The 27,226-nt window shown below is 46.0% G+C and overlaps 1 protein-coding gene across 11 annotated transcripts in view; it reads right to left on the bottom strand.

Annotated features, from left to right (window-relative positions):
• Positions 1 to 27,226, bottom strand: part of CDK14 (cyclin dependent kinase 14) — a 579,759-nt gene that overhangs the window by 367,824 nt on the left and 184,709 nt on the right. For 10 of the 11 annotated variants that reach the window (XM_068235460.1, XM_068235463.1, XM_068235466.1 and 7 more), the window contains 2 exons: positions 16,309 to 16,403; positions 4,429 to 4,508 (listed from right to left, as the gene is read on the bottom strand). In XM_068235460.1, coding sequence (XP_068091561.1) covers positions 4,429 to 4,508; positions 16,309 to 16,403 — 175 coding nt within the window. Of the gene's footprint in view, positions 1 to 4,428; positions 4,509 to 16,308; positions 16,404 to 20,257; positions 20,338 to 27,226 lie in introns of those variants that run through there. The other variant, XM_068235467.1, reaches the window with a different exon arrangement.

The raw sequence follows: 27,226 nt of genomic DNA, 5'->3' as shown, positions 1-27,226 counted from the left end.
TACAGAGGAGAAACTGACCTGCCAGAGAGCAGCAGGACGCACTACAGAGGAGCCACTGACATGATAGAGCAGCAGGACGCACTACAGAGGAGGCACTGACATGCTAGAGAGCAGGACGCACTACAGAGGAGCCACAGACATGCTAGAGAGCAGCAGGAAGCACTACAGAGGAGCCACTGACTTGACAGAAAGCAGCAGGACACACTATAGAGGGCATACATATGAAATCTGCGCCGGTAGACTTGGGCGCAGGATGCAGCTGTTATATGGCTGATCCTGCTGCTGCACAAGTCCGGGCCGTGTTAATTACTATTCCCCCTCCAGGCCACCATGGATAGTGGGGAATGGTATAATTCGGCTTCCAGCGATTGCTGGAGGCCGAATTATTGTATTTTTTAAGCAACTTCATCTCCGTCTTCTAATGGAGCCAACGTTACTCACTGAGCGCCACTATAGAAGTAATCCCCTTCATAGTCTTTGGTGGCGGCCTGCTGCACCCAAATTTTCCTGCGCTGAAAAGGACTGCTCCGCTATAGAGGAGTCAGAGGGAGAGCAGCAGGACTCACTACAGAGCAGCCACTGATCTGCTAGAGAGCAGCAGGATACACTATAGAGGAGACACGGACATGCCAGAGAGCAGCAGGACTCACTACAGAGGATCCACTGACATGCTAGAGAGCAGGACGCACTACAGAGGAGCCACTGACCTGCTAGAGAGCAGGACGCACTACAGAGGAGCCACTGACCTGCTAGAGAGCAGCAGGATACACTACAGAGGAGCCACTGACCTGCTAGAGAGCAGCAGGAAGCACTACAGAGGAGACACGGACATGCCAGAGAGCAGCAGGACGCACTACAGAGGAGACACTGACATGCCAGAGAGCAGCAGGACACACTACAGAGGAGACACTGACATGACAGAGAGCAGCAGGATGCAGTACAGAGGAGACACTGACATGCCAGAGAGCAGCAGGACACAATACAGAGGAGGCACTGACCTGCCAGAGAGCAGCAGGATGCACTACAGAGGAGACACTGACATGACAGAGAGCAGCAGGATGCTCTACAGAGGAGCAGCTGACATACCAGAGAGCAGCAGGACGCACTACAGGGGAGCAGCTGACATGGGCCGTACGCGGACGCACAAGTGGTTAAAAGCTAATAAGATGGATGAAGGAGGGGCCCTGTTGGGTCCCTCTGGTCCACGGGCCCGCTGCAGTCTCAACCACTGCACCCCCTATGCTACTGTCCGCCCCTAACCTAGGTTACGTAAATGCCTGTGAACCTTCCTGGTTCAGACTTCTCTTTTTGTTATGTCTGTGAGGTGGAAAGGTCCCCATTGCAAATAGTATCAGGGGAGTGAGCTTTGCGCGCCTTGTAAAGGTTTAACAAACACTCTCTTCATTTCCTCGTTCTATAATCCAATCCCCCGCCCGTCCCTGGATGTAACATGGCGTCTGCGTGCGATTTGTAGCTGCTCTCTCTCTCAGATGTTCCGCCATCAATACGTTATGCTCCGCCCGCAGCCGTGTTCCGCTGTCTCCCAGTTATCCTCGGCGCTCCAGGGCGTCTCAGGTTCTACCGCAACAACTTGAATAAGTAAATCCACCGGCATAAAAAAAAAATATATAAAAAGGCGTTCTATCATCTTTTGTATCGGAGGCATTTTTCTGCCCCTTTCTTCTGAGGTTTTGTGCTGCTGAACCTGTAATTGCCGCCTGGCAGAAAGACTCATGGGCTGTCTCAGCAGGACAGCCAATTTACACGGGAAAGGCGCGGCGTGGGGTTATGGCTGCTGTAGAAACAATGCGACAGAACGCGAGCCGCGAGGAGAGTGAAGATGGATCATTAGACGGGCTGTTTGCGGCGTTCCGCTTTGCATACAGACGCGATGTTACGTGACGAGAGACAAAATGATGACGGAGGAACAAAATAGTCCCGTGCGGAGATCAAAGGTCCGTCTGATCTGCGGATGCGATAAAGTGGGGAAGATCATACAGGAGTCATCGCTAGAGGCGGGCAATGACAGTTTCCTTTTTTTAATGTATAGACTGTGTGTGTTATAAGAAGGGGCTTGTAAAGAATTCTGCTGACTGGAGATCCCATTAATGGTGTTTAACGGATGACTTTAGGAGCCGGCAGAGAATTCTGGTGGAACTCAACGGCCACAAAAAATACGATGATTCGCATCAGATCGTGTGCATGCAGTGTAAGGATTTTTGCACCAAAGGTCAGCAGCGTTCTGCAGAACACCATACCTTGGCAATGCTCTGTATAGTACCAAAGCTCATCAACTATGTGGAGCAGCAAATCTCAGGGACTCTCTGCAGAGCAGCAAATCTCAGGGACTCTCTGCAGAGCAGCAAATCTCAGGGACTCTCTGCAGAGCAGCAAATCTCAGGGACTCTCTGCAGAGCAGCAAATCTCAGGGACTCTCTGCAGAGCAGCAAATCTCAGGGACTCTCTGCAGAGCAGCAAATCTCAGGGACTCTCCGCAGAGCAGCAAATCTCAGGGACTCTCCGCAGAGCAGCAAATCTCAGGGACTCTCCGCAGAGCAGCAAATCTCAGGGACTCTCCGCAGAGCAGCAAATCTCAGGGAGTTTCTGCAGAGCAGCAAATCTAAATGACTTTCTGAAATGAAGTGTCTGCTCTGGAAACCCTGCATCATCCACTTCCTGCAGCTCAGACTTCTATAGCCACCTCTGCAGTCTCTTCAGAAAGCTCAGTCTGTGCCACGCCCATTTATAGTCTGATCATCATGATAAACCAGGCAGCAGCTGCCACTACCACACAGTCTTTGGAAACATGGCTATGTCAATGGGCAGTGAGGGCAGGTGGGCGGGGGGGGGGGGGGGAAGATGGGTGAGGCCAGACTATAAATGATCGGATGAGGCCATCGCCTGTGTAAGGCACAGATGATCAGTGAAGTAATGAAACCAAAGACTCCCCCAACCTTGCTTCATTAAAGTGGATCAGAGATGAAAAAACTAACTAGAACAAGTAACTTGTCGATATATCTTATCTAAAGTTTAGATCAGGGGTCTCAAACTCAATCTACCTGGGGGCCGCAGGAGGCAAAGTCAGGATAAGGCTGGGCCGCATAAGGGATTTCACAAAAAAAGTCGATCGCCAGCTCCAGCACCCTCCCCCCATCCCCCCCACATTGATTTTTATTTCAAAATCGCTTCAGTGCTCCCATTACAAGTAATCCGCCGTGTCCCCGCCGCAAAACGAGGGCTGCAGAGCCCCCAGCTCTGCCCCTTCCAGGAAATGCCGGCAGATTGCCCCCCAGGCGATTTGGGCGCACTGCAGCCCTCGTTTAGCAGCGGGGATGCGGTGGATTACTTGGGAGCACTGAAGCGAACTATAAGGAAGATTTTGCCGGCGCGGGCCACAAAATATTGTATCGAGGGCCGCAAATGGCCCGCGAGGTTGAGACCCCTGGTTTAGATAGATTACACAGCTGCAAACAGCTTCAATCGAATATGATTATTTCTTCCTGTGATACAATGATAGCAGCCATGTTTGTAAACATTACACACAGGCAAGCTTATCTGCATCTTCAGCACTCAGCCTGTGAAAAAAAAACACAATCCCCCCCTCCTCCTCTGAAATCTCTGGCTAGTAATACCTCCCCCTCCTCCTGCCCAGACTGAGCTCCCATGAGCCCTTGCTACTGTCTGAAAATGCCAAGGCTCTCCGAAAAGCCGTGGGCGAGGCTTGTTTCGTTTATAGGGAGAATATTAAACCAAAAACAAAAAAAAAAGTGTTTGGCTTGAGGAATGCCCTATAAACAAAAAGGAAAGGAACACAATTATGCAATGAGCCAAAGTTAATCTCGGATCCACTTTAAGACAGAGCCTGAGAGAACAGGTCTTTTATAGGGATGATCACAGATATGCAAATTCTTCCGACGCAAATGTATGCAGGTGTATGCAGTTTGAAAATGGACCAATTTAAACTCAGGTCCTTTTTTATTTACATAAACATTTGCATAATTGCGGACGTATTTGCATCTCATTGATCATCCCTAGTCTTTTATACTGGAGGCACTCTTCAGCGTTAGGTTTTGGTTACATTGAACATATGTGCTGCTTCCAGCTGCCTGCTCACAACCACCCTCACTTTTCCTACATCAATATAGAACAGCATCTCCCCATTTGGCACAGACATTCATGACCTGCAATCATTCATCATGGAGGCGTGGCTTCAGCTGACAGAGCAATCACTCCCCCTGCATGGCCATGTGACTAAAGAGGAGAGTGGTTCGGACTAAAGCCTGGCCGACGTGCCAATCTGTCCACGCTTTGTATAAAATTTTCATGTAAGCTTAAATTAAATTGCATCTGAGGTAGCATAGGTGGCACACAACTCAGTTTGCATTTTTTGAAAATAAGTTCAGTGCGACATTCAGCATGCTGTCTTACCTTCCCTGATTGCGGTGAATGGAGTCCCCTCCTCTTCCTGTAATCTTATCACCTTCAGCGCCACCAACTTCCCATTTACTCTGAAAGAGATACACAGAGTCAATGGTATTGTTCCCATAGAAGATTTACTTATCACTTCTTCCAGTATGTAAGCAACAAGTGCGCATGTAAAATGCCTGGTACACACAATGCAATTTTCCGTCAGATTGACGGTCGCTTTGATCATCTCCGACATGTCCGATCCGATTTCCGATCGTTTTTCTAATCGATTTTTCGATCACATCTACATAACATGGATTAGGAAAACGATTAGAAATCAGAACCGACCTGGCGGAAATAGTCGATTCAACTGTCAATCTCATAGCTCCCAACTTTTTGAGATGGAAGGTATGCATACATCTAGCGATGATGGGCAGATTCGACCAAGAGACAGATCTCTCTCCGATCAAATCTGATCAGAGATAGATCTGTTACCTGCCCATACACAGCAGGCCGATTCACGATTGATTTCAGCATGCCTCTGCCACCCCTGGCTCCATCCCCCTGAATGGTTTATATGCCCCCTGGTGCCCCATGCATTTATACTTTACCTGTCATGTAAGTGTCTACGGTGTATGTCCGCATTGGCGCCCCATGTGGCTGCCGGGGTTATAGCACGTGGGGAGTGTGTGTGATATCACGGTGTGGACACTCGGGGAACGGCGTGGCGGGTAATGTATAAATGCACGGGGACTAGGGGGTGCATCAAACATTTTGGGAAGGACAGCAGCTGGGGATTCCATCGCGTTCATTGTTTGCGGTTATCGCACACCATGTACCCAATCGGCCCCGAGATATCCCAGCTTTTACGACCAATACATCCAAGCAATGTCTTCTTGAAAATAAGTTAAATTGTCGATCAGGCATAATAGTGACGGCACTGATTTTCATACAATAATAAATTATCAAACCAGATAATCGAAAGAGGGACACTTAAGCCACACCCCTGCCACATCCCTAGTCGTGCGTACTATACAAATTTGTATAAGAAAAATTTTGTTTTATAATTCAAACCACACTGGTCGTCTCTATCCTGGTGCATTTTCCTTCATATTAACATTTTAAAATTAGTAATATATCAATGTAATGGATGGAATAGAGTTTAGAGTCAATCAGACTTTTTTTGTAATACAGGGGTCTCAAACTCAATTTACCTGGGGGGCCGCAGGAGGCAAAGTCAGGATGAGGCTGGGCCGCATAAGGAATTTCACAAGCGCGGCGCATCGCCGCCTCTGCCCGCCCCTCTCACTCTTCCTTCACAGAGGGGCGGGGAGAGGCGGCGATCCGTGCAGCGATTGACGTCAGGAGGGGCAGAGCTGAAGCTGAAAGCTCTGCCCCTTCCAGGAAATGCCGGCGGATTGCCCCCCGGGCGATTTGGGGGCTCTGCAGCCCTCATTTACCGGCGGGGATGCGGCGGATTACTTGGGAGCACTGAAGCGAACTATAAGGAAGCTTTTGCCGGCAAGGGCCACAGAATATTGTATCGAGGGCCGCAAATGGCCCGCGGGCCGCGAGATTGAGACCCCTGTTGTAATATATTTACCTAGAAAGACAGACAAATGAGGAGGACAGAGGGACAGGGCTCCAAAAGAGGGACAGTTGGGAGCCATAGTCAATCTGACAGAAAAACGCATTGTATGTACCAGGTATTAGGTTGCGCTCTGGATCTGAACTCACAACTCTGCATTGCTGCCTCAATGGGGTTAATTAATTAACCACTTAAGGACCGCAGTGTTAAACCCCCCTAAAGACCAGGCAATACTTCATTAAATTGGCCACTGCAGCTTTAAGGCCAAACTGCAGGGCCGCATAACTCAGCACACAAGTGATTTCCACCCCCCACCTCCATTTCTCCCCACCAAAAGAGCTCTCTGTTGGTGGGGTCTGATCGCCCCCCCCCCCCCCCCAGATGTTTGTTTGCATTTGTTTAGGTTTGTTTTTTTAATAAAAAGTGTGTTTTTTTATTCCATTGTATACCCCCCCCCTCTCTCCCCCCGCTAGCCAATCCCCGTGATCAGCTGTCATAGGCTTCAGCCTATGACAGGCGATCACCTCTGTGGCTCAGGAGGGGACAGCCGTGTCACACGGCTGTCCCCAAGTACATCGCTGCTGTAGATCGCATCCCTGTACCAGTAATTCGAGAGCGGTTACGCTCCTGTGCGCGATCTCCTGCAAAACAGAGCCCCAGGACGTTACGCCGATCGGTGTTAGGCAGTCCTGGGGCTGTCGCCGTGGCCACACCCATCGGTGTGACGCAGTCGGCTAGAGGACAAGCTGCGCTGTTTAATGTGAGGAGCGCAAGTTGTGCGCACGCCATGCGTGGTAATGCAGCGTAGCATGCGCCGGTAGCTTATGCGAGCTTCTTCCAAATAGGTGTCGCCACTCTGATCCCGCCCTGAACCCCGTCAGGACCAATGGCTATAGCACATGATCCCCGCACTTTGATTGGCCCAATAGGCAGCCCACTGGGCAAATCAAAGTGCAGCGATCACATCCTATAAGCTTAATGAATAAACCTCAATGTGCATTGCTGTTGAGCCACAGGCTCTACTGAAACACTTGCTGCAATCTAGCTGTTTTTGGACTTCTCCAAACAGACCTCATTTGCATTAATGAGAGCCCACAGCTGCTGTGCAGAACATGTTTCAGCACTTCCTGGTCAGCAGATCACTGCCACTTCATCATGGTTATTTCCTGGGGTTCCTGGCTCCCTGCATGCTTGTCCTGGTTATCCTTTTTTCCGGTTTCATGTCCTAATGCCATTACAACCTGCAAATCATCCACTGGTGAGCGTTTATACACTGACCACATAGGAGGACACAGAAACAGCCAATGGCTGTTTCTTCATCCACTTGATCATGTCATGTGATCAATGTAATGATTGGTTGTTCCCATGTCGCCTGACTGTGTTCCCCAATGTGGTCAGTGTAATGATTGGTTGTTCCTGTGTCCCCCTATGTAGTCAGTGTAGGGATTGTCATGTTTGTGGTCACTGTAAATGGAGAACCATATAGACCACAGTGTGCCAACCCTGAATTTAGGGGACGCTCGCCACAATGGCCTATACAGACTTGCCAAAACGGTTATGACCGTAACCGCGAGAAACAGGATTCTCCTGTGTGTAAAAAGCAACCAGCACTGACTTTCCTTGCAACAGCTTGTAAGAAAAGAAAGGGTGAAGACCGAAAGCCCAATATAGTGTAGTAGTTTTGGTATTCAGATATAAATTGTACAAAACTTTAAAATATACTCACAAGTGTGGGTTACCACACAGGCAACCACTGTAATCTCAGATGTGGACAATAATGACTTTACCCCACTCAGGTTTAAGAAGTCGCTCTCTGTAGATAGGAAAAAAGATGGGGTAACACCCCTCCACCTGGGGTGGACTAGATAATGCTGGAATTTTTGAACAAAGGTGCCAAAATAGAGTTTTTTTTAGAAAGGGGGAAGCAGTGGATTTACCTCCCTCAAATAAATAGACAGTGATTCGTTATTTTATATTAAAAAATAACATTTATTATAAAAGACTCCGCTTTGCAACGCGTTTCGCGAGCACAATCCCGCTTCATCAGGCAATAACCGGAGAAGCTCAAAGTCTGTAGCGTGGCCGAGCGCCTCTGTGAAGGCCAAAATCAATTCAGCATAGGAAGCCTCTCTATGCTGAATTTTTTTTTTACTTGGCACTGTGATTGGCCTAAGGAAGCAGGCTTAGGCTCCCTGCACACTGCAAATCCGTTTTCCGATTTGCAATTCCGATTTCCCCTAAATGCAATCAACAGAAAAACGGAGTCAAAAACGCAGCATGCAGTAACGATTAAAAGTCTGAATCAGATGTAAAAACCGATTAAAAATCAGAATCTGAATCGCATGCAGTGTGCAGGGAGCCTTAGACCCGCGAAACGCGGTGCCTGTGCTAAATTTTTTGTTATTACAAAGATTTCGTCATTGAGGTAAGCTACCTCATTTCCTTTTCGATTTGAATCTTTCCTCAAATTGTGCTCTGCTTACCTGGGAATTCTTCAGTACAAGGTCACTACAAGGATCACCGAAACCCTCCTATCAAGTATGAATATGGCAGACATCACCATCACCTGGTAAAGGGGGAAGAGGCGCCCAGAGCAGATAAAATACGTTAAAAACAAATAAAATGAAGAAAGTGAGGTGGCTTACCTCAATGAAGACAAATTCACGTATTAATAGAATTTTATTGCACTGGCAACGTGTTTCGTGGGTGCATAGCCACTTCCTCAGGCCAAATAGCAGTGCCTAATAGTGCTTGTAGCCACAAATAAGGCGCCACTATTAAAGGGGAACTGAAGAGAGAGGTATATGGAGGCTGTCATGTTTATTTCCTTTTAATTAATACCAGTTGCCTGGCAGCCCTGCTGGTCTATTTCTCTGCAGTAGTATCTGATTAAAACCAGAAACAAGCATGCAGCTAGTCTTGTCAGATCTGACTTATAAGTCTGAACCACTGAAACACCTGATCTGCTGCATGCTTGTTCAGGGGCTATGGCTAATAGTATTAGAGGCAGAGGATCAGCAGGGCTGCCAGGCAACTAGTATTGTCTAAAAGGAAATAAACATGACAGCCTCCATATACCTCTCTCTTCAGTTCCCCTTTAATACGTGAATTTGTCTTCATTGAGGTAAGCCACCTCACTTTTTTCATTTTATTTGTTTTTAAAGTATTTTATCTGCTCTGGGCGCCTCTTCCACCTTTACCTTGTGCCTTCACCCTCCTTTTGGAGGGGGATCAACCCTCTTTGACCAGTTTAGGTCAGTTGAGGTTTGCTTTTTATGAAGAGTGGGGCCATCACCAGCTCCGTCTGGTCACCCGAGTGCAGTCGGGGTTATACATCTCCACCTGCTTCTAGTGGTCTGTTGCCCTTCTGCAACCCACCTTTGTGAGTATAATCTATCCACAGATTTTATTTACTTCTGGTACTGTGACATACTGCACCATTTGGGCTCCTGTGGTCTCTGTGTTTTCTTTCTGCAGGGTGCAATTTTTATTATCTCTACTTTTTGACCATCACCTGGTGATCACCACATAAATTCGCCTTATAGAAGTGGCAATCCTTTAACCCTCCTGGCGGTCTATTAAAAACCACCAGAGGGCAGCGCTGCCGTTTTTTTTTATTCATTTATTTCTTTAAATCATGTAGCGAGTCCAGGGCTCGCTACATGATAGCCGCTACTCAGCGGCATCCCCCCAGCCCCTCTGATCGCCTCCGGCGATAGGCGATCAGGAAATCCCGTTCAAAGAACGGGATTTCCTGGAGGGCTTCCCCCGTCGCCATGGCGACGGGGCGGGACGACGTCACCGACGTCATGGACGTCGTGACGTCTAAGGGAGACCCGATCCACCCCTTAGCGCTGCCTGGTGCTGATAGGCCAGGCAGCGCAGGGGTCAGGGGGGGGGGCTCTTTGGCGGCACGGATAGCGGCGAATGGGCGCGGGGCGGCGATCGGTGTACTGCCGCAGCTAGCAAAGTGCTAGCTGCGTTCAGCAAAGAAAAAAAAATTACGCAGCTCGGCCCAGCAGGGCCTGAGAAAACCTCCTGCGCGGCTTACCCCGAACCGCCAGGAAGGTTAAGAAACACCTGAAGTCATATGGATAGGTCTTTAATTTTTTCCCCTCTTTGTCCCCCACATTCCCCTCCCTTTTACCCGCCCTGCGTTACACCTCGCATACTAAGTCATCACCGGTAATGAGCATTAAGTATTTATCAGGCATTATGCAGAAGTTGAACTACCTGCTATATACACACATTTCTCTTCCTATCGTCTTGCCTAATTCATGACTTATTCCAGAACAAACCTGCAGATCGATTCCATTTATTATGTAAATCACTGTTACTGCAGACTAATTATCTGGATTACTCTGATGCAAATAATGTTTAAATATTAATTTAGAAATTTGCTGAGAAAAAAAAAATCACTTCAGCCGACTGCAGTAAAATAACGAAAAAAATAACACATTTATCGACAAACTTCAAATTAGGAGGAAATATAGAGAAAAGAATAGAACTCCTAACTGAAAAGGAGCTGTGTAAACTTTTGAAAGTGGACCTCTCTGCTCTGAAAGATAAGCAACAGCATAATAACCTTTAAAGCGGTATTGTCACCATAAAAATCAAATTTCAACAGCAACTGGTCTGAGTGTATTAAGTGATAAGATGCTAATCCTGCATTCAAAACTTGTAAAACTTTTTTCTGCTGTTATGATTTGGAGTTATCACATACTTTACACTGGCCCTTTAGTAGTCAGTGCCAAACAGTTGAATGCTGGAGGTTCTTATTATCTATAATATATTCCTCCTCTTCCATTTATTTCCCTATCTAGCTGCTTATCTGAAACACCCTCTGATTACTTGTGTTTACAAGCAAGGCTGAGGTGACTCAGTGATTGGAGGAGGAAAAAAAAAAAAAAAAAAAAAAAAAGACAGTGCAGTTCCTAGTATACAACTCAGTGGGAGTGTCTGCAGACTCTGGGAGGAGGGCAGCTAATGAATACACAATGAGCAAGAGAAAGGAAGGGGGAAAACAAGAGTCAGGGAGGATATGATGTCAGCATTAGCTTGGCAAGATGGCCACTGCCTAGAATAGGATTTTCTGCTTTTCTGTTATAAAATTGACAGGAATCATTATGTGGATAGCACAATACGTCTGTTATGTAAGTAGAAGTAGTATTTATCTACTTATATATGTGGTTTTTTTTTATTTCTGGGGTAGCATGGGTGTCACTTGTTCTTTAAAGAGACTCACATCAAAAACCACCCCTGGGGGGTACTCACCTCGGGTGGGGGAAGCCTCCGGATCCTAATGAGGCTTCCCACGCTGTCCTCTATCCCACGGGGGTCTCGCTGCAGCCCTCCGAACAGCCGGCGACAGACCCGACTGTAGATTCAATATTTACCTTTGCTGGCTCCAGCGGGGGCGCTGTGGCTGCTTTCGGCTCGGAAATAGACGGAAATACCCGATCTCTGTTGGGATCCGCTCTACTGCGCAGGCGCCGGAAACTTGCGCCTGCGCAGTAGAGCAGACCCGACGGCGATCGGGTATTTCCGCCTACTTCAGAGCCGACAGCCGTCAGAGCGCCTGCGCAGGAGCCGGGAAGGTAAATAATGACGTCACCGCTGCACGGAGGGCTGCAGCGAGACCCCTGAGGGACGGAGGACGGCGTGGGAAGCCTCATTAGGATCCGGAGGCTTCCCCCACCCGAGGTGAGTACCCCCAGGGGATGTTTTGACGTTACAGTTCCTCTTTAAAGAAAAACATCTTTCTACTACAGCTGATGCAAATCCTGCAATAAAGCTGCAGTGTGTCTACTTCCTGCTCTCACAGAGAAGCAAGCATAGGGTTAACATGCTGTTTTTTACAAATTAGCTGCTCTGCCAAGGCAGCCAGCTGACAGTTGAGAGAACAAATTACAACTTGTGATTAGTCACAGATGAGGGGGAATTAGGCTAAACTCTCTAAATACAGACAGGGTGCATTTCTCTATGGTTTCCCTTCTATCCTGTGCAAGAGTTTAGGTCCACTTTAACCACTTGAGGACCACAGGCTTACACTTCCCCTAGTGACCAGGCTATTTGCAATTCAGTGCTCTGTCGCTTTAATAGCACGCTGCAGACCCATGCAACACAGCACACAGATGAATCCCTTCCTTTTCTGCCCACCATCAGAGCTTTCTGTTGGTGGGCTCTGATCACTGCTGCTATGTTTATTTTTTTATTAATAAGTATCGCTTTTTTTCCTCACTCCCCACCCTCCCTCCCGCCAGCCAATCAGGGCGATCCTCTCTCATAGAGAGGGCTTGTCAGCTTGAGAAAGAGAGGAGTCTCCTCTCGAAACGGCGCACAGACTTGCCCTTTTTGATGCTTTAAATAAAGAGCTTATAATACGCTTGAAGACGGTGCTGGGTCTCTTCTCTTGGAGTTTCTGCTTGCTGTTCCTGGAGACAGAGGGACAACGACCAAAAGCACATCGCATCTGGATGGTTGGGTGCTGCCTGTAACTACTTGTCCGATCCTCTCTCATAGGCATCAGCCTATGAGAGGGGATCGCGTTCAGAGCCTCTCCAGGGGTGCAATCCCCGCCCCGCGCGTTCGGAGCCTCTCCAGGGGTGCAATCCTCGCCCACCACTCTTGACTGCTACCAACTGGGGCTACCAACCTTCCTGACACCTATCGGCGTTAGACAGTCGGGAAGGGCTTAAAGGGTACCCTTTAAGCCCTTCCCGACTGTCTAACGCCGATAGGTGTCAGGAAGGGCTTAAAGGGTACCTGTGAGAAAATGAGACCGAAAAGTTAGATGCCCGTGCAGAGAAGCCTCAGGATAGTTCAAAGGCTTCCCCCACCCCCCTCGCCGTTCCTGCGCTGGGACCCTCTGAACATACTCAACAAGAGCTTGTCATGTATGTACTTGCGGCAACACTCCCATCCATGTACAGTACAACAGCAGCACAAAGCTGCTCGTGCAGAACGTTTTCCTTCGTGTCACTGCAGGCGTGAGTCGTACTGGTGCCTGCGCAGTGCAGATCAGGTGTTTTTGTGGCTACACTTGTTATGGGTGTGAAGATCCTGATGGCCACACTTGGGAGATGGGCCTCCAGGCTGTGAGGGTCACCAAAGGGAAATGGTGTCAGCATGTGGGGCCCCATGATTTGAAATGACACCCCGCCACGGATCCCCAAAACAGTCCGCCCCACTTAGTAAACAGTGCATCTCTAAATGCCCCCTTCCCACTTTGGTAATGTGTGCAGCCAGCATCCATGGTAAGTCGTCAGAGTCTATCACCCTAAGGCAACCATTTGGTAATCCGTGTGCCCAGCATCTACCCCTCGGGAATCAGCACGGCCAGTATCTATCACGCACCTGTGCCCCTCCCTCCATAAATCAATGCTGACAGCTTCTTGCCCTCCCCCCTCCTTAGTAATCAGGATGGCCAGTATCTAGCCCGCTCCTGTGCCCTCCCCCCCCCACTTCCCTTTAAAAATCCTGTGCCCCCCCCCCACACACACACTACACACACCACACACACACACTACACACACCACACACACACCTACACACCACACACACTTCCTTAGTGATCAGTGTGGCCAGTGTCTATCCCGCTCAAAAGGAGAAAAAGGTGAACAAGTTGAAAACGCCTACAGTAAACCCTCTTCTTTAAAGATATTGGAGTGGATTTATAATACAATAACATTGGCAAATCACTTTGCTCCCACAGGACTCTTAGCACATAGATAGGTCTCAGATCAGTACAGGGATGCAGGTTGGACTGTGTTACAGAGGAAATAGTCAAGTGATCATAAATGTCAGACTAAACAGTGGCTTTTCAGTTTGGATGTGAATGCTTCTAGGGATGGAGCTGTCCTGATTGGGTGTGGCAGGAAGTTCCAAAGTGTAGGGGCAGCATGACAGAGGGCTCTGTCGCCAAAGGTTTTGAAGTGGACTTTGGGGGTGACCAAGCTATTAGAGCCTTTTGATCTAAGATTGTGGGGGATGTGACACATTTTCAACAAGTCTTTCAGGTATCCAGGGCCCAGATTGCCTTATTGACATTCAAATCCTGGCACAATCTTAACCACTTTGTCCTCCTTGACGTATAAAAACGTCAAGGAGGACAGGCGCGCTCCCGCGGCCGATCACGCGCGTGCGCGTGCACTCCCGGCCGCGGATTCGGTAGCCAGGGAATCAATGTATCAGGCTATGGTTCTATGGACTGATTCTCTCGGAAGCTACGCTTTTTCTGAGACTATGTCCCTCTAAGCATACATTGTACGCTTAGAGTGACGTCATATAAACAAACTCGAGGTTGCCATCTTGTGGCCAAAGAGTAAAACTACATCTAAAAGTTAAAAAAAAAAAATTACAAATTTTTCCCTAAATAAAACACTATTTACTCCCACCCCCCCCCCCCTCCCAAAAATACCCACAAATAACCGTGACAAATGGGCAATTACAATACGTGGGTTTTAATTATGGAGGAATGTATTATTTTAAAACTATAATGGCCGAAAACTGAGAAATAATGAATTGTTTCCGTTTTTTTCTTATTCTTACTGTCAAAATGCATTTACAGTAAGGTAGCTCTTAGCAAAATGTACCCCCCAAAGAAAGCCTAATTGGTGGCGGAAAAAACAAGATATAGATCAGTTCATTGTGATAAGTAGTGATAAAGTTATAGGCGAATGAATGGGAGGTGAACATTGCTCGGATGCATAACGTGAAAACGACAGAGCTTATGTGGTTAAACAATTCTTGAGCTTATCGGTAGCCAGTGGAGTGAGTGGGGGATTGGTGTTATGGAAGGGTTGGCTAGTTAACAGACTTGCAGCAGCATTCTGGATGTATAGACTGGGATCCACCAGAAGGTCATCTTAGGCAGATAATATGCAGGAGAAGGAGGTACTAAAACAATTACAATGGGCTCTATACATAAAACATTTGCGGTAAAAAAAAATCTTGGAGGGAAAACACCACATCGGGATTTTAGACTTTTGTGTGCTAATTCATAAAAATGTTTACACTTGTGATAATAGGGGAATTCCGGCACTAAACTAGCGATACTGCTGAGTTGATACATTTTCTCTGTGCAGAGACAGAGTTATTATAAAGGAGGCAGCACCAGCATCCCTTTAGATGTGCATTTTTTTAAAAACTGCCTCTCCTTGCCCTGAATCTGTCTATTGGTCTTTCTAAACAATCTATTTAATTGCTGCAGCTTAGAAGAACTTCAAGAAATGTTACACATGCAGGCTTTCTGATGTACAATTCATCTGAAAACAGGTACCCAAGAGGTTAAAAAACACAGCCTGGGTATTCCGGAAAGCCTTTTTTGTTCTGTTCTCATTGCTGGTGCCTGGGAGGTCTGTCTCCATTAACTTAGCTGTTATCCGCATGCTTATCGAGTCTTCCTGATTCCACCTGCTCTAATCTTTATGAATTGACATTTGGTAACGTGTTGAGATAATCACTGCATAAGGCGGTAATTTCCCGCACTGCTCAGAAATGTCAGCTTTTCATGCGGAAACAGCTTTTATGAATGGACACTTTGCTAAATGGTCGGTAAAGTCAGCTGTTTTGAGCATTACCGCATGTGGGAATGCTTTATGAATAGAGGCCCTAGACCAGGGGTCTCAAACAATTTACCTGGGGGCCGCAGGAGGCAAAGTCAGGACGACGCTGGGCCGCATAAGGGATTTCACAATCAGCAGCTCAATCCCCCTCCCCCCCCTCCCCTTGCATTGATTTTTATTTCAAAATCAAATTCACACTGGGGCGAACTATAGTTTGCTTCAGTGCTCCCATTACAAGTAATCCGCCGTGTCCCCACCACCAAAAAAGGGCTGCAGAGCCCCCAAATCACCCAAGGGGCAATCCGCCGGCATTTCCTGGAAAGGTCAATCGCGACGCATCGCCGCCTCTGCCCGCCCCTCTCACTCTTCCTTCACAGAGAGGGGCGGGGAGAGGCGGCGATCCATGCGGCGATTGAAATTAGGAGGGGCAGAGCTGAAGCTGAAAGCTCTGCCCCTTCCAGGAAATGCCGGTGTATTGCCCCCCAGGCGATTTGGGCGCACTGCAGCCCTCGTTTAGCGGCGGGGATGCGGCGGATTACTTGGGAAACCGAAGCGAACTATAAGGAAGCTTTTGCCGGCGCAGGCCAAAAAATATTGTATCGAGGGCTGCAAATGGCCCGCGGGCCGCGAGTTTGAGACCCCTGCCCTAGACTGACAAAACTTCATATAATGCACCATGAAGATCTTCCTTTGAGGTTCATCAAGATTGAATATGAGAACACAGAGGACATAACACAAGACACTTACTTGCTTTTGCCTTTATACACTGTGGCGTAGGAACCCTCCCCTAGTTTTTCCAGTTTTTCATACGAGTCGGCCTTTCCAAATTTAGGACTCGTCGGCTAAGGAAATAGAAAGAGATAAACAGCAATTAAAACTAGCGACAGACTTTGGTTGAGGAGGAAGTTGGTCATAGGAATAAAAAAAACATGCAATGTGAATGTTTAAAAAAAAAAAAAAAAAAGACACGATCAGCATACTGTAGGCTACGTCACAATTACATATCGCTATACACAATTTACTGCTGTCAAGAGCGGCTCAGTTAAACGTGGAAGAAGTTTATGACCACATTAAAGAACCGCTATTGAGAAACATTTTAAAATGTAAAATATATACTGGTACATATAAACAGTACATTTCTCCAAGAGTAAAATGCACTATAAATTAATTTTTCCTACACTGCTGTCATTTACAGTAAGTAACAAAAAGCTATCAGATCTTGGACTAGTCCATCTCCTCATAGGAGATTCTCAGTATTCCATTTATGCTTTATAGACGCACTCCCTGGAAAGGATCTAAACAATGAGGTCAGACAAGTTTCCTACTTGTTTGCACACAATTTTGGCAGTTGGACTGAACAACTACCATTAAGGAAGTGCTTTTTGTAAATAAAGAAATAACTGAGAACCCCCCATGAGGAGATGGACTAGTCCAAAACCTGACAGATTGGTCACGCTTTCATTGTCTATTGTGAGAGCCGAGGCAACATAGGGAAAAGTATTTTATAGCGTTTTTGTTAGGGAGGAATGTACATTTATATAAAATTATTATTTTTACGATAGTGAACTCGCATTTTAGGCCATATTCTTGAATTACAGATTGAAATGTCAATCGGTGGAAACTTTCAGTTACAATAAGATATGCATTTGTAACAATTGCTAAAGGTCACATAGATAGCAAGAAATTCTAGTCTTGTTTGTTTCATTTTATTTAGTAAAGGGAACAAGATCTCCAGATGTAAGTAAAATGTGCTGATGGTGTCCCTTTAAAGGCAATGTCATCCAAAACCGATATATGGGATTTGTGTGTGAATGAATTCTAGGAACCTTTAGGCTGCTTACACACAGGGACGTTACAGGCGCATGTTAGTGCAGCTTGTAATGCTCCCCCAATGCACAGCAATGTAACACAAGTGGGCTGTTCACACAGCCCACGTTGCGTTACATTGTAACGCTGCACGTTCTGCCAAAAGTGCAGCATACTATAGCGTTACAGCGGCTTATGTTTGCACATGCTCAGTAATGTTGGGGAGGAGCTGAGAGCGGCCAGGCACATGGCTAATTAATATTCACTGCACGGTGTGACGTGCAGTGTTTACTTCCTGGTGCGGTCGCTCTGTGCGGCGATTGGCCGGCGGGACCACGTGATGCCGCATGCGTCCAAGAGTACGCATCACGGCATTACTGACGCCAGAGTGAGCTGCACAACGCGGCTCACTCCGACGTCCACATCGAAGAGCACCAGGCATTGCGTTAGGTGAACGTTATGCGACCTTAACGTAGCACCTAACGCAACGTCTTGGTGTGCAAGTAGCCTTAAGCTAACCTGAAGCAAAAAAAAAAAAAAAACAACATCTTATGATATAATGAATTGTAGGTTTAGTATGGATAATGAATAGAAATATTAGTAGCAAAGAAAAGAGTCTCCTATTTTTAGTTTCTGTTATATAGTGTATGTTTTTTTTTTCTTTTTATAAATGCATCATACTGTCACAGTTGCAGTTTTAAAACCACACTCTGTATTTTAAGCTATAAACCAAAGCAGAAATGATGACCCTTTAAACTTTTCTGCAGTAAAACCTTATCAGAAGCTGTAACAGCAGACATGTCATTGTACATAAAATCTGGGTCATTCAACTCCAACACAGAAATTACAACATGCTGAGCTTTTCATCACAATCCAGCTACCTTGGTTTCACAGCCACACAGGTCTGTATTGGCCTGTATTTAAAGGGGCACTATGGCGAAAAATTTTAAAATTTAAAATATGTGCAAACATATACAAATAAGAAGTATGTTTTTTTTTCCTGAGTGAAATGAGCCATAAATTACTTTTCTCCTATGTTGCTGTCACTTACAGTAAGTAGTAGAAATCTGACAGATGTGACAGGTTTTGGACTAGTCTATCTCTTCATAGGGGATTCTCAGGGATTTATTTATTTTCAAAAGGACTTAGTGAATGGCAGTTGCTCTGTCCAACTTCCAAAAAAGCTAGCGAGCAGGGAAGCTGGCAAGCATTATTGTTTAAATCCTTTTTAGGAAACAGATTTATAAAGAATTACTGAGAATCCCCAAAACCTAACATGAAGTAACCACATGCCTTGATGAAGGGAGACCCTGCGAGGCCCCGAAACAATTGTCGGTATTATTGTGGCTAGGATGGCTCAATAAAAGAGCGTTTACTTTGGAAACACGGAGTGCTGGTATACTTGATGTTTGACTTTGCACTTGGCATGCCTATGCCGTAATACCAAGCACCCGACCAAGAAGCAAATGGTGTGCCCACGCACAATCTTTGAACTTTGCATTTTAGTCCAAAACCTGTCACTTATGCCAGATTTCTACTACTACTTTTACTCTGGAAAAAAAACAACAACAACATACTTTTTTGTTTATGTTTGCACATATGTTACAATTTTTTGCCATAGTGCCCCTTTAATGTGCAGGAGAGCAGTCAATGCATCCAACTGCTGCTTGGATTGCTTCAGCTGCCTAGATAAAGCACTGATTTATTAACACTTGCAATAGAAAACCAATAAAAAGGGGCACAAGTTCTGAAGTAGAATTGGTACTGTATGTACCCACATTTACGTAATGTCACACGTCACATCGAGTACATTTTAAGTTAAATGATCAATTTGATCATCACTTTACTCCCCCATGATACCCTATGCTTAAGACTGGTTTCACACCAGGACGTTGCGTTTTAGGGGACGTTAAGGTCGCATAACGTGCCCCTAACGCAACGCCTGGTGCTCTCTGATGTGGACGTCAGAGTGAGCCGCGTCGTGCAGCTCACTCTGGCGTCCGTGATGCGTACTCTTGGACGCATGCGGCATCACGTGGTCCCGCCCGGCCAATCGCCGCACAGAGCGGCTGCTCCAGGAAGTAAACACTGCACGCCACTGAGTGCAGTGAATATTAGCCATGTGCCTGGCCGCTCTCCGCTCCTCCCCAAGATTACTGAGCATGTGCAAGCAGTCTAACGCGGCTCTGCCGCTTATAAAGTACTGCATGCAGTACGTTGTTTTATGGTGCAGCGTTACTAAGTAACGCAACGTGGGCACTGTGAACAGCCCATTGATTTTTCATTGCTGTGCGGTGGGGTGCGTTACAGGCTGCTCTAACGTGCGCCTGTAACGTCCCACTGGGAAACCAGCCTAAAACAAGGAAGGCAAGGAAGGTGTTGAATACAGCTAGAGTTGACATAAAAAGCAGTAGTATCCATATTCTATTACCCTCATCTCATCATTATCTTTTCAAGTCAACCACTGTTTAAACTGCCCAGTAAGAAAAACAAGTCATAAGATGTTCTTGTGGTTTGTATGTATTTTTTTTTTTCTGCAACAGTTTTTGAACTCGTTTGAAATCAATGGCTTCTGACTATGGTCACAGGAAGAGGAAGTGTCTCTGCATTTGCCTTCCTTGGTGTACGTCAGACTGACTATAGGTTCCTCTGACGTTTTAGGCTCTCATAAATTCATTTATTTTCCTTTTGTATAATCTTCAGCAGTATCAGTTTCAGAATACAGCGCATAATTAAAGCACAAAAGGCCAAAAAAAAGGAACGTTCAAAAGGCACTACGGCGAAAATTGTAAAATCTAAAATATGTGCAAATACATACAAATAAGAAGTGTTTTTTTTCCAGAGTAAAATGAGCCATAAATGACTTTTCTCCTATGTTGCTGTCACTTACAGTAGGTAGTAGAAATCTGACAGAAGCGACAGGTTTTGGACTAGTCCATCTCTTCATAGGGATTGTCAGGGATTTATTTATTTTCAATAGCACTTAGGGGTAAATGGCAGTTGCTCCGTCCAACTGCCAAAAAACTGTAGCGATCAGGGAAGCTGGCCGGCATCATTGTTTAAATCATTTTTAGGGAATATCTTAATAAAGAACGAAAGCCTTGCTGAGAAACCCCAATGAAAAGATAGACTAGTCCAAAACCTGTCGCTTCTGTCAGATTTCTACTACCTAGTGTAAGTGACAGCAGCATAGGAGAAAAAGTAATTTATGGCTCATTTTACTCAGGAAGAAATATACTTATTTGTCTGTTTGCACATATTTTAAATTTTACACTTTTTGGCCATAGTGCGCCTTAAACTTCAGGTAACCAAACAGTACTTTTCAGAAAGGTTGACATTCTCAAAGCCAAGGACTAATGTGGGATGTTTGTAGACCATCGACTTTATGTCAAAGTGTAAAAAAACATACTCAAGCAGGATGGGGGCTGCAACCCAACTTCTTTCACCCAGTGGCTAAACAAAAGTGCTCACCTTCATTGGTATAATTTGAACACCTGAAAAATGAGCTTCTTGGTACTACGGTGAATGCATTATAGTAATTGCACATAAAGACTACTTAACACACCTTACATTTTATACTCAGACACCCTGCCAGCCTTAGCGGAGGAGTCTACAGTAAATTTACTAAATTATCTCTAAAGGCATAAATGCTGGACAACTTCCCCTCAACTTATATGTAAAGAAGAAACCAATTAGATTAGTAGAGGGAAGTCTTCAAGAAAAGAGGCCATTTCCAGAAGAAAAATGTTCTGTTTTGTTTCAGGCAGTGTGGAAAGGGATTAAAAAAAAAATCCTATTCACTGTATCCCCATCTCAGTGAATTTCTATCATTTCCTGTCCTGACAGGAACTGGACGTAGCGTCTTTCCCCGAAAATAAGACAGTGTCATATTAATTTTTGCTCTAAAAGATGTGCTAGGGCTTATTTTCAGGGGATGCCTTATATTTCTATTAGGAAGTGTCTCTCGGCAGTACATTTCCTGTTCCTTTGTACTGTAATGTTCATGGATTTGAAAGTAATGCTGCTGTACTGATCAGGCACCTGCCCTGTCTTCCCTGCACACAGCTTATAACCTTGCTGTGTGCTGGGATGACAGAATCAGTGTACTGCACCACTGTGTCCCCACTTACTGGCTGCCTCTTCCTTCTTTTTAGCTTCCACTGGGGCTTATTTTCGGGGTTGGGCTTACATTTCAAGCATGCTCAAAATTCCAGTTAGGGCTGATTTTCAGGGTAGGTCATATTTTCAGGGAAAGAGGGTACCTGTCTGACAGAATCAGCGACAGCAACAAAAGATCATTTTTTCTTGAAGAGTTGCTGAAGAACAAGAACCTTTACCAAGCGATTGTTGCTGTCCCTCATTTCTCCTGTTCCCGGGACTATTTGAAAGAAGGTCAAAAGACATGAGTGAGTGCTTCTATGGGACTGAGGCAGCATAAGGGAAAATGTATGTGAGCTATTGTTAGCTTGTTGCTGACATATCTCCCTCTAGATTACCAACTTGTTCCAGAAGTGACATCCAAAGGGATGTCGGCTTTCGCCTGGAAGGCCGATATGGGAAGGGAGGGGCTAGTGAGGTGTATTTAAGGGATTGTTGTTGCTGGAGGCTCCCTCAATTTTGCCAAGCAAGCAATAGAGACACCAGCTCTCCCGCCCCTATGATTTCTTAATTGTCATGGTAGTGAAGTTATAAGGTATTTTCGGCACCTTAGATTGGGGGAGGGGGAACTGATGGTGTTGAATTGTCCTTTTGGTTCTGCCTAGACTAGAGCATTGTGTCTAGGCAGTTGGTAAGTGAAAGTGCTCAAGTATAAATATTGGTTTATTAAGTAGTCTTAGTATGAAGTATAAATATTTATTGATCTGGTTTGGGTCAGCTGCATAGCCTACTGGTTAAGAATGTTGCCTTCGGTGTAGTTTGGGCCCTTGACCAGGGTTTGAATCCTGCCTCAAACCAGTATGTAAAACAGTAAGGAGTCTGCCTTGTAGCACTTTGAGTCACCAGAATGTTAGACAGTATAATCTCTTTATAATAAACTCTGGTATAGTACACATTTTGCTATAGTAAACTACCTCTCCAGGTCCCAGCCAATCTCCTTTATAAGTGTATGGGACCAACACCTTGTATAGTAAAACTTCTGTTATAGTGAACACATTGTTTGTCCCCTACGTGACGCTGACTCTGGATATAGTAAACAGTGGGCTGCAAGTTCCGCCCGTGGAGGTATCGGAGCCACTCACAGGAAGCCAGTGGCTGCCTCTATTAAGTGATGGCTGCAGTTTTTAAGGAGCCCTGAATACTGTACCAGCGATTTGTCCAGCCTTGCTATGCAGCCTTAAGGTATGGTTAACCTTGCAGTCCACATAATGTGCAAGTGCTTGTACTGTACTTCCAATGGGAGGACAGCGTTGCTCCTTTGCAGTAGATAATGTACCAGGGCATGCTGGGCCATTTCTAGGACAATTTCTGATATAGAAAACTTCTAATATAGTAAACCACTTTTCCCAGTCCTTTGGAGTTTACTGTAACAAGATTATACTGTATGTCTTGTCTTGGTTTGAAGATATGTATTGATGATCGAACCTGTAATAAAGTACCACGGCCTTTAGTTTCCACCAATTCAGGTGTGTGTATTTATTTAATATAGACCATTAAGTTTACATTTCCTCTTATTGTTGCCATCAATTCCATGAGGTGAGGTCCAAGGGCCATGGAGGTCAGAAAAAAAAAGCTCTCCAATGGGAACACTGAACTCCTTTCCACACATTATAAAACCAAAAATAACAGAGGAACATAACAGGAAAGTCCTGCAGGAATTGACTACTTTCTTCTAGAAATGTAAATTAAATTGACAAGCTATGCACTTGGACATGATAGATGCAGCCATGGAGGTGTAGAGCCTAATAATCTCCCAAGAGATCCAAGGAATATTCAGGCCAGCAACATGTAGCCGAGGTAATTCCGTAACCCCCGACTCCAATTCAGAAAGGAAGGGGAACTGGATGATTCCCACAGAGGTGCCCTACATTCATTAATGTACCCAAAGCCTCTGCAGCAGGACAAGAGAGACATCTGGGTCATGGCAGGAACAATACTCGGGTGGGAAGTTACTTGATGCTCTTGCCTAGATTTCATGTTCACCAACATATGAGAAACACCTGCAGAGGGACCTACGCTTTATTTCTGTTATTTCCCCAAAGCCAGTGTGTCTCCAGTGTTGAGAGCATATCTGCCAGTGGTAGAATGTTAATGTATTACCAAGAGATTATAGATCATGAAGGAACCGCAACAGATCCCGCAGTCTCTGGGGCAAGAGGTGGAAGAGTCCAATCATTTAGAGTTCCGCTTTAACAAGTGTCCTGGAAGTTTCTCTGAGTGGAACAGATTTAATGTGAACTGCGCTAGCGAGAGAGTTTTGAGCTGCATCTGCGCATTGAAAGAGAGCTCACGTGAACAAGTGCTTGCTTTCTCTGCACTCATGGTTAGGAGATGCACCTGAGGGCTCGTTTCCACTGTTGCGACGCGATTTCGCCGGCATTCCGACGCTTGTAAAAACGCATGCGGATGCGTTTCCACATGCGTTTTTACCAGTGATTTCGCGTGCGATTTCGCATGGCAGGGTGCCATGCGAAATTAACCATGACACTGCCAGGGCAAAATAACATTGAAAAAGGTGCGAAATCGCGGGTAAAAACGCATGTAACAAACGCATGCGTTTTTACTATTAAATACATTAGCGGCGATTCGCACGGATTCCCGACGCAGGCGAATTCGGTGGGTCCCGTCGTGCAGATTTGGCCCGCAGCCAAATCGCTCCCGCACGCCGCACATGTGGAAACAGCCCCGGCCAACTTCAGTGTAACAAGCGAATCCGCATCTCGTCGCCGCATGCGGATTCGCTATGGTGGAAACGAGCCCTGACAGTTCTGAATCTCATGCCGATTTTAATTGTCAAGTAGAGTATTCCAACAAATATAAAAATCGGAGACCAGGAATTGGGGGGAGGGAGTTGTTTTGAGGATATCAAGAGCCCACAATGGGCTTTATTTAAGAGATTTTACTCCACTTCAGGGGTGCTTTAAGATTTATTGCTTAAACATAACCGATTTCCTGATTCACTATACGAATGTCACAACTAGACTCACTGCAACGGTCGCCCTACCTGGACTTCATCCTTAAAGGGACTCTTAAAGAGAGACTGAAGCGAGAATAAATCTCGCTTTAGACCTCAGAGTTAGCAGGGGCATGTGTGCCCCTGCTAAAACGCTGCTATAGCGCGGCTTAACGGGGGTCCCTTCACCCCCAAATCCCCCTCCATAATGCGGGGGAGCGCTTCCTGGTTGGGGCAGGGCTAACCGCCGCAGCCCTGCCCCACGCACGTCTGTCAGCGCGCATCTCCGCCTCCCCCCCGCCCCTCTCAGTCTTCCTTCACTGAGAGGGGCGGGGGAGAAGCGGCGATGCGCCACTGACAGACGCGACTGGAGGCAGGGCTGCAGCCGTTAGCCCTGCCTCCAGGAGCGACCAAATGCACGACCAAGTCGTGCTGGGGTGGGTTTGGGGGTGAAGGGACCCCCTTTGTGCGGCGCGACAGCGGCGGTTTAGCAGGGGCACACGTGCCCCTGCTAACTTTGAGCTCTGAAGCGAGATTTATTCTCGCTTCAGAGTCTCTTTAAGCCAGGAATTAAAAAAAAAATCAGTTTTACTTGCCTGGGGCTTCTCCCAGCTCCCTGCAGCCGCCTCGTGCCCGCTCGTGCCCTCGCAGTCACTCATGGAGCCTCCGGTCCCCCGCCGCCAGCTAGTGTTTTCACTGACAAGCCCTGACAGGGAGTCGGCGGGCCTTCTGCGCCTGCGCAGGCCTGGCCACGTGTATCCTTCTTTATGTTCCCGTCCTCAATAGCGTCCTGCCTAGGCAAAGGACACTATTGCAGATGGGAACGCGAAGAAAAATACGCATGGCCAGGCCTATCGGGCCTGACAGTGAAAACCAAACTAGCAGTTAGCGGGGGACCAGAGGCTCTGTGAGAGACTGCGAGAGCACAGGATGGCTGCCAGGGGGCTGGTAGAAGCCCCAGGAAAGTAATACTGATTTTTTCTATTCCTGGCATAAGTGTCCCTTTAAAGAGGAACTGTCACGAAAATCTTAAAATTTAAAACGCATACAAATAAAAAGTTCATTTCTTCCAGAGTAAAATGAGCCATAAATTAATTACTTTTCTCCTATGTTGCAGTCACTTACAGTAGGTAGTAGAAATCTGACATTACCGACAGATTTTTGGCTAGTCCATCTCTTTATAGAGGATTCTCAGCATGGGCTTTATTCTTTATAAAGACATTCCCTGAAAAAGATTGATACAAAGATGCTGGCCAGCCTCCCTGCTTGCTGCACACTTTTTTGGCAGTTGGACGGAGCAACTACCATTCACTAAGTGGTTTTAAAAATAAAGAAAACCCTCCTAGTATAGCGAGATACAGTGACTTGCAAAAGTATTCGGCTCCCTTGAAGTTTTCCACATTTTGTCACATTACTGCAACAAACATGAATCAATTTTATTGGAATTCCACGTGAAAGACCAATACAAAGTGCTGTACACATGAGAAGTGGAACGGAAATCCTACATGATTCCATACATTAAAAAAAAATAATAACTGCAAAGTGGGGTGTGCATAATTATTCGGCCCCCTGAGTCAATACATTATAGAACCACCTTTTGCTGCAATTACAGCTGCCAGTCTTTTAGGGCAGGGTTTCTCAACATTTTATTGGTATGTACCCCTTTTAAAACCCTGTACTCACCGAGTACCCCCTAGCATAGTAAACTTTATCACAAGTACCCCTTGACAAATATATATTTAATCGTAGTACATGATAATTGGTTCTGAACAATTTCCAAGCCTTTACAATTGCTTTTAATTAGCTAAAATTCTAATTTGGTGTTTAAATAAGATTTATCATTTTCTAAAACTCTAAATTTGTTATTTATTGGTTAAGTACATCAAACCCGAGTACCCCCTGGAACCATCAGGAGTACCCCCTGGGGTACGCGTACCACACGTTGAGAACTTAGGTTTTAGGGTATGTCTCTACCAGCTCTGCACACCTAGAGACTGAAATCCTTGCCCATTCTTCTTTGCAAAACCGCTCCAGCTCAGTCAGATTAGATGGACAGCATTTGTGAACAGCAGTTTTCAGATCTTGCCACAGATTCTCGATTGGATTTCGATCTGGACTTTGACTGGGCCATTCTAACACATGTTTTGCTTAAAGGGGAACTGGAGAGAGAGGTATATGGAGGCTGTCATGTTTATTTCCTTTTAGACAATACCAGTTGCCTGGCAGCCTTGCTGATCCTCTGCCTCTAATACTATTAGCCATAGCCCCTGAACAAGCATGCAGCAGATCAGGTGTTTCAGTGGTTCAGACTTATAAGTCTGATCTGACAAGACTAGCTGCATGCTTGTTTCTGGTTTTAATCAGATACTACTGCAGAGAAATAGACCAGCAGGGCTGCCAGGCAACTGGTATTGATTAAAAGGAAATAAAAAGGACAGCCTCCATATACCTCTCTCTTCAGTTCCCCTTTAAAACCATTCCATTGTTGCCCTGGCTTTATGTTTAGGGTCGTTGTCCTGCTGGAAGGTGAACCTCCGCCCCAGTCTCAAGTCTTTTGCAGACTCCAAGAGGTTTTCTTCCAAGATTCCCCTGTATTTGGCTCCATCCATCTTCTTATCAACTCTGACCAGCTTCCTTGTCCCTGCTGAAGAGAAGCACCCCCAGAGCATGATGCTGCCACCACCATATTTGACAGTGGGGATGGTGTGTTCAGAGTGATGTGCAGTGTTAGACAGATTACACACTGGT

This window comes from Hyperolius riggenbachi, chromosome 5 (assembly GCF_040937935.1).
Source record: "Hyperolius riggenbachi isolate aHypRig1 chromosome 5, aHypRig1.pri, whole genome shotgun sequence".
NCBI lineage: Eukaryota > Metazoa > Chordata > Amphibia > Anura > Hyperoliidae > Hyperolius > Hyperolius riggenbachi.
This window is presented reverse-complemented; position numbering and strand designations above follow the sequence as displayed.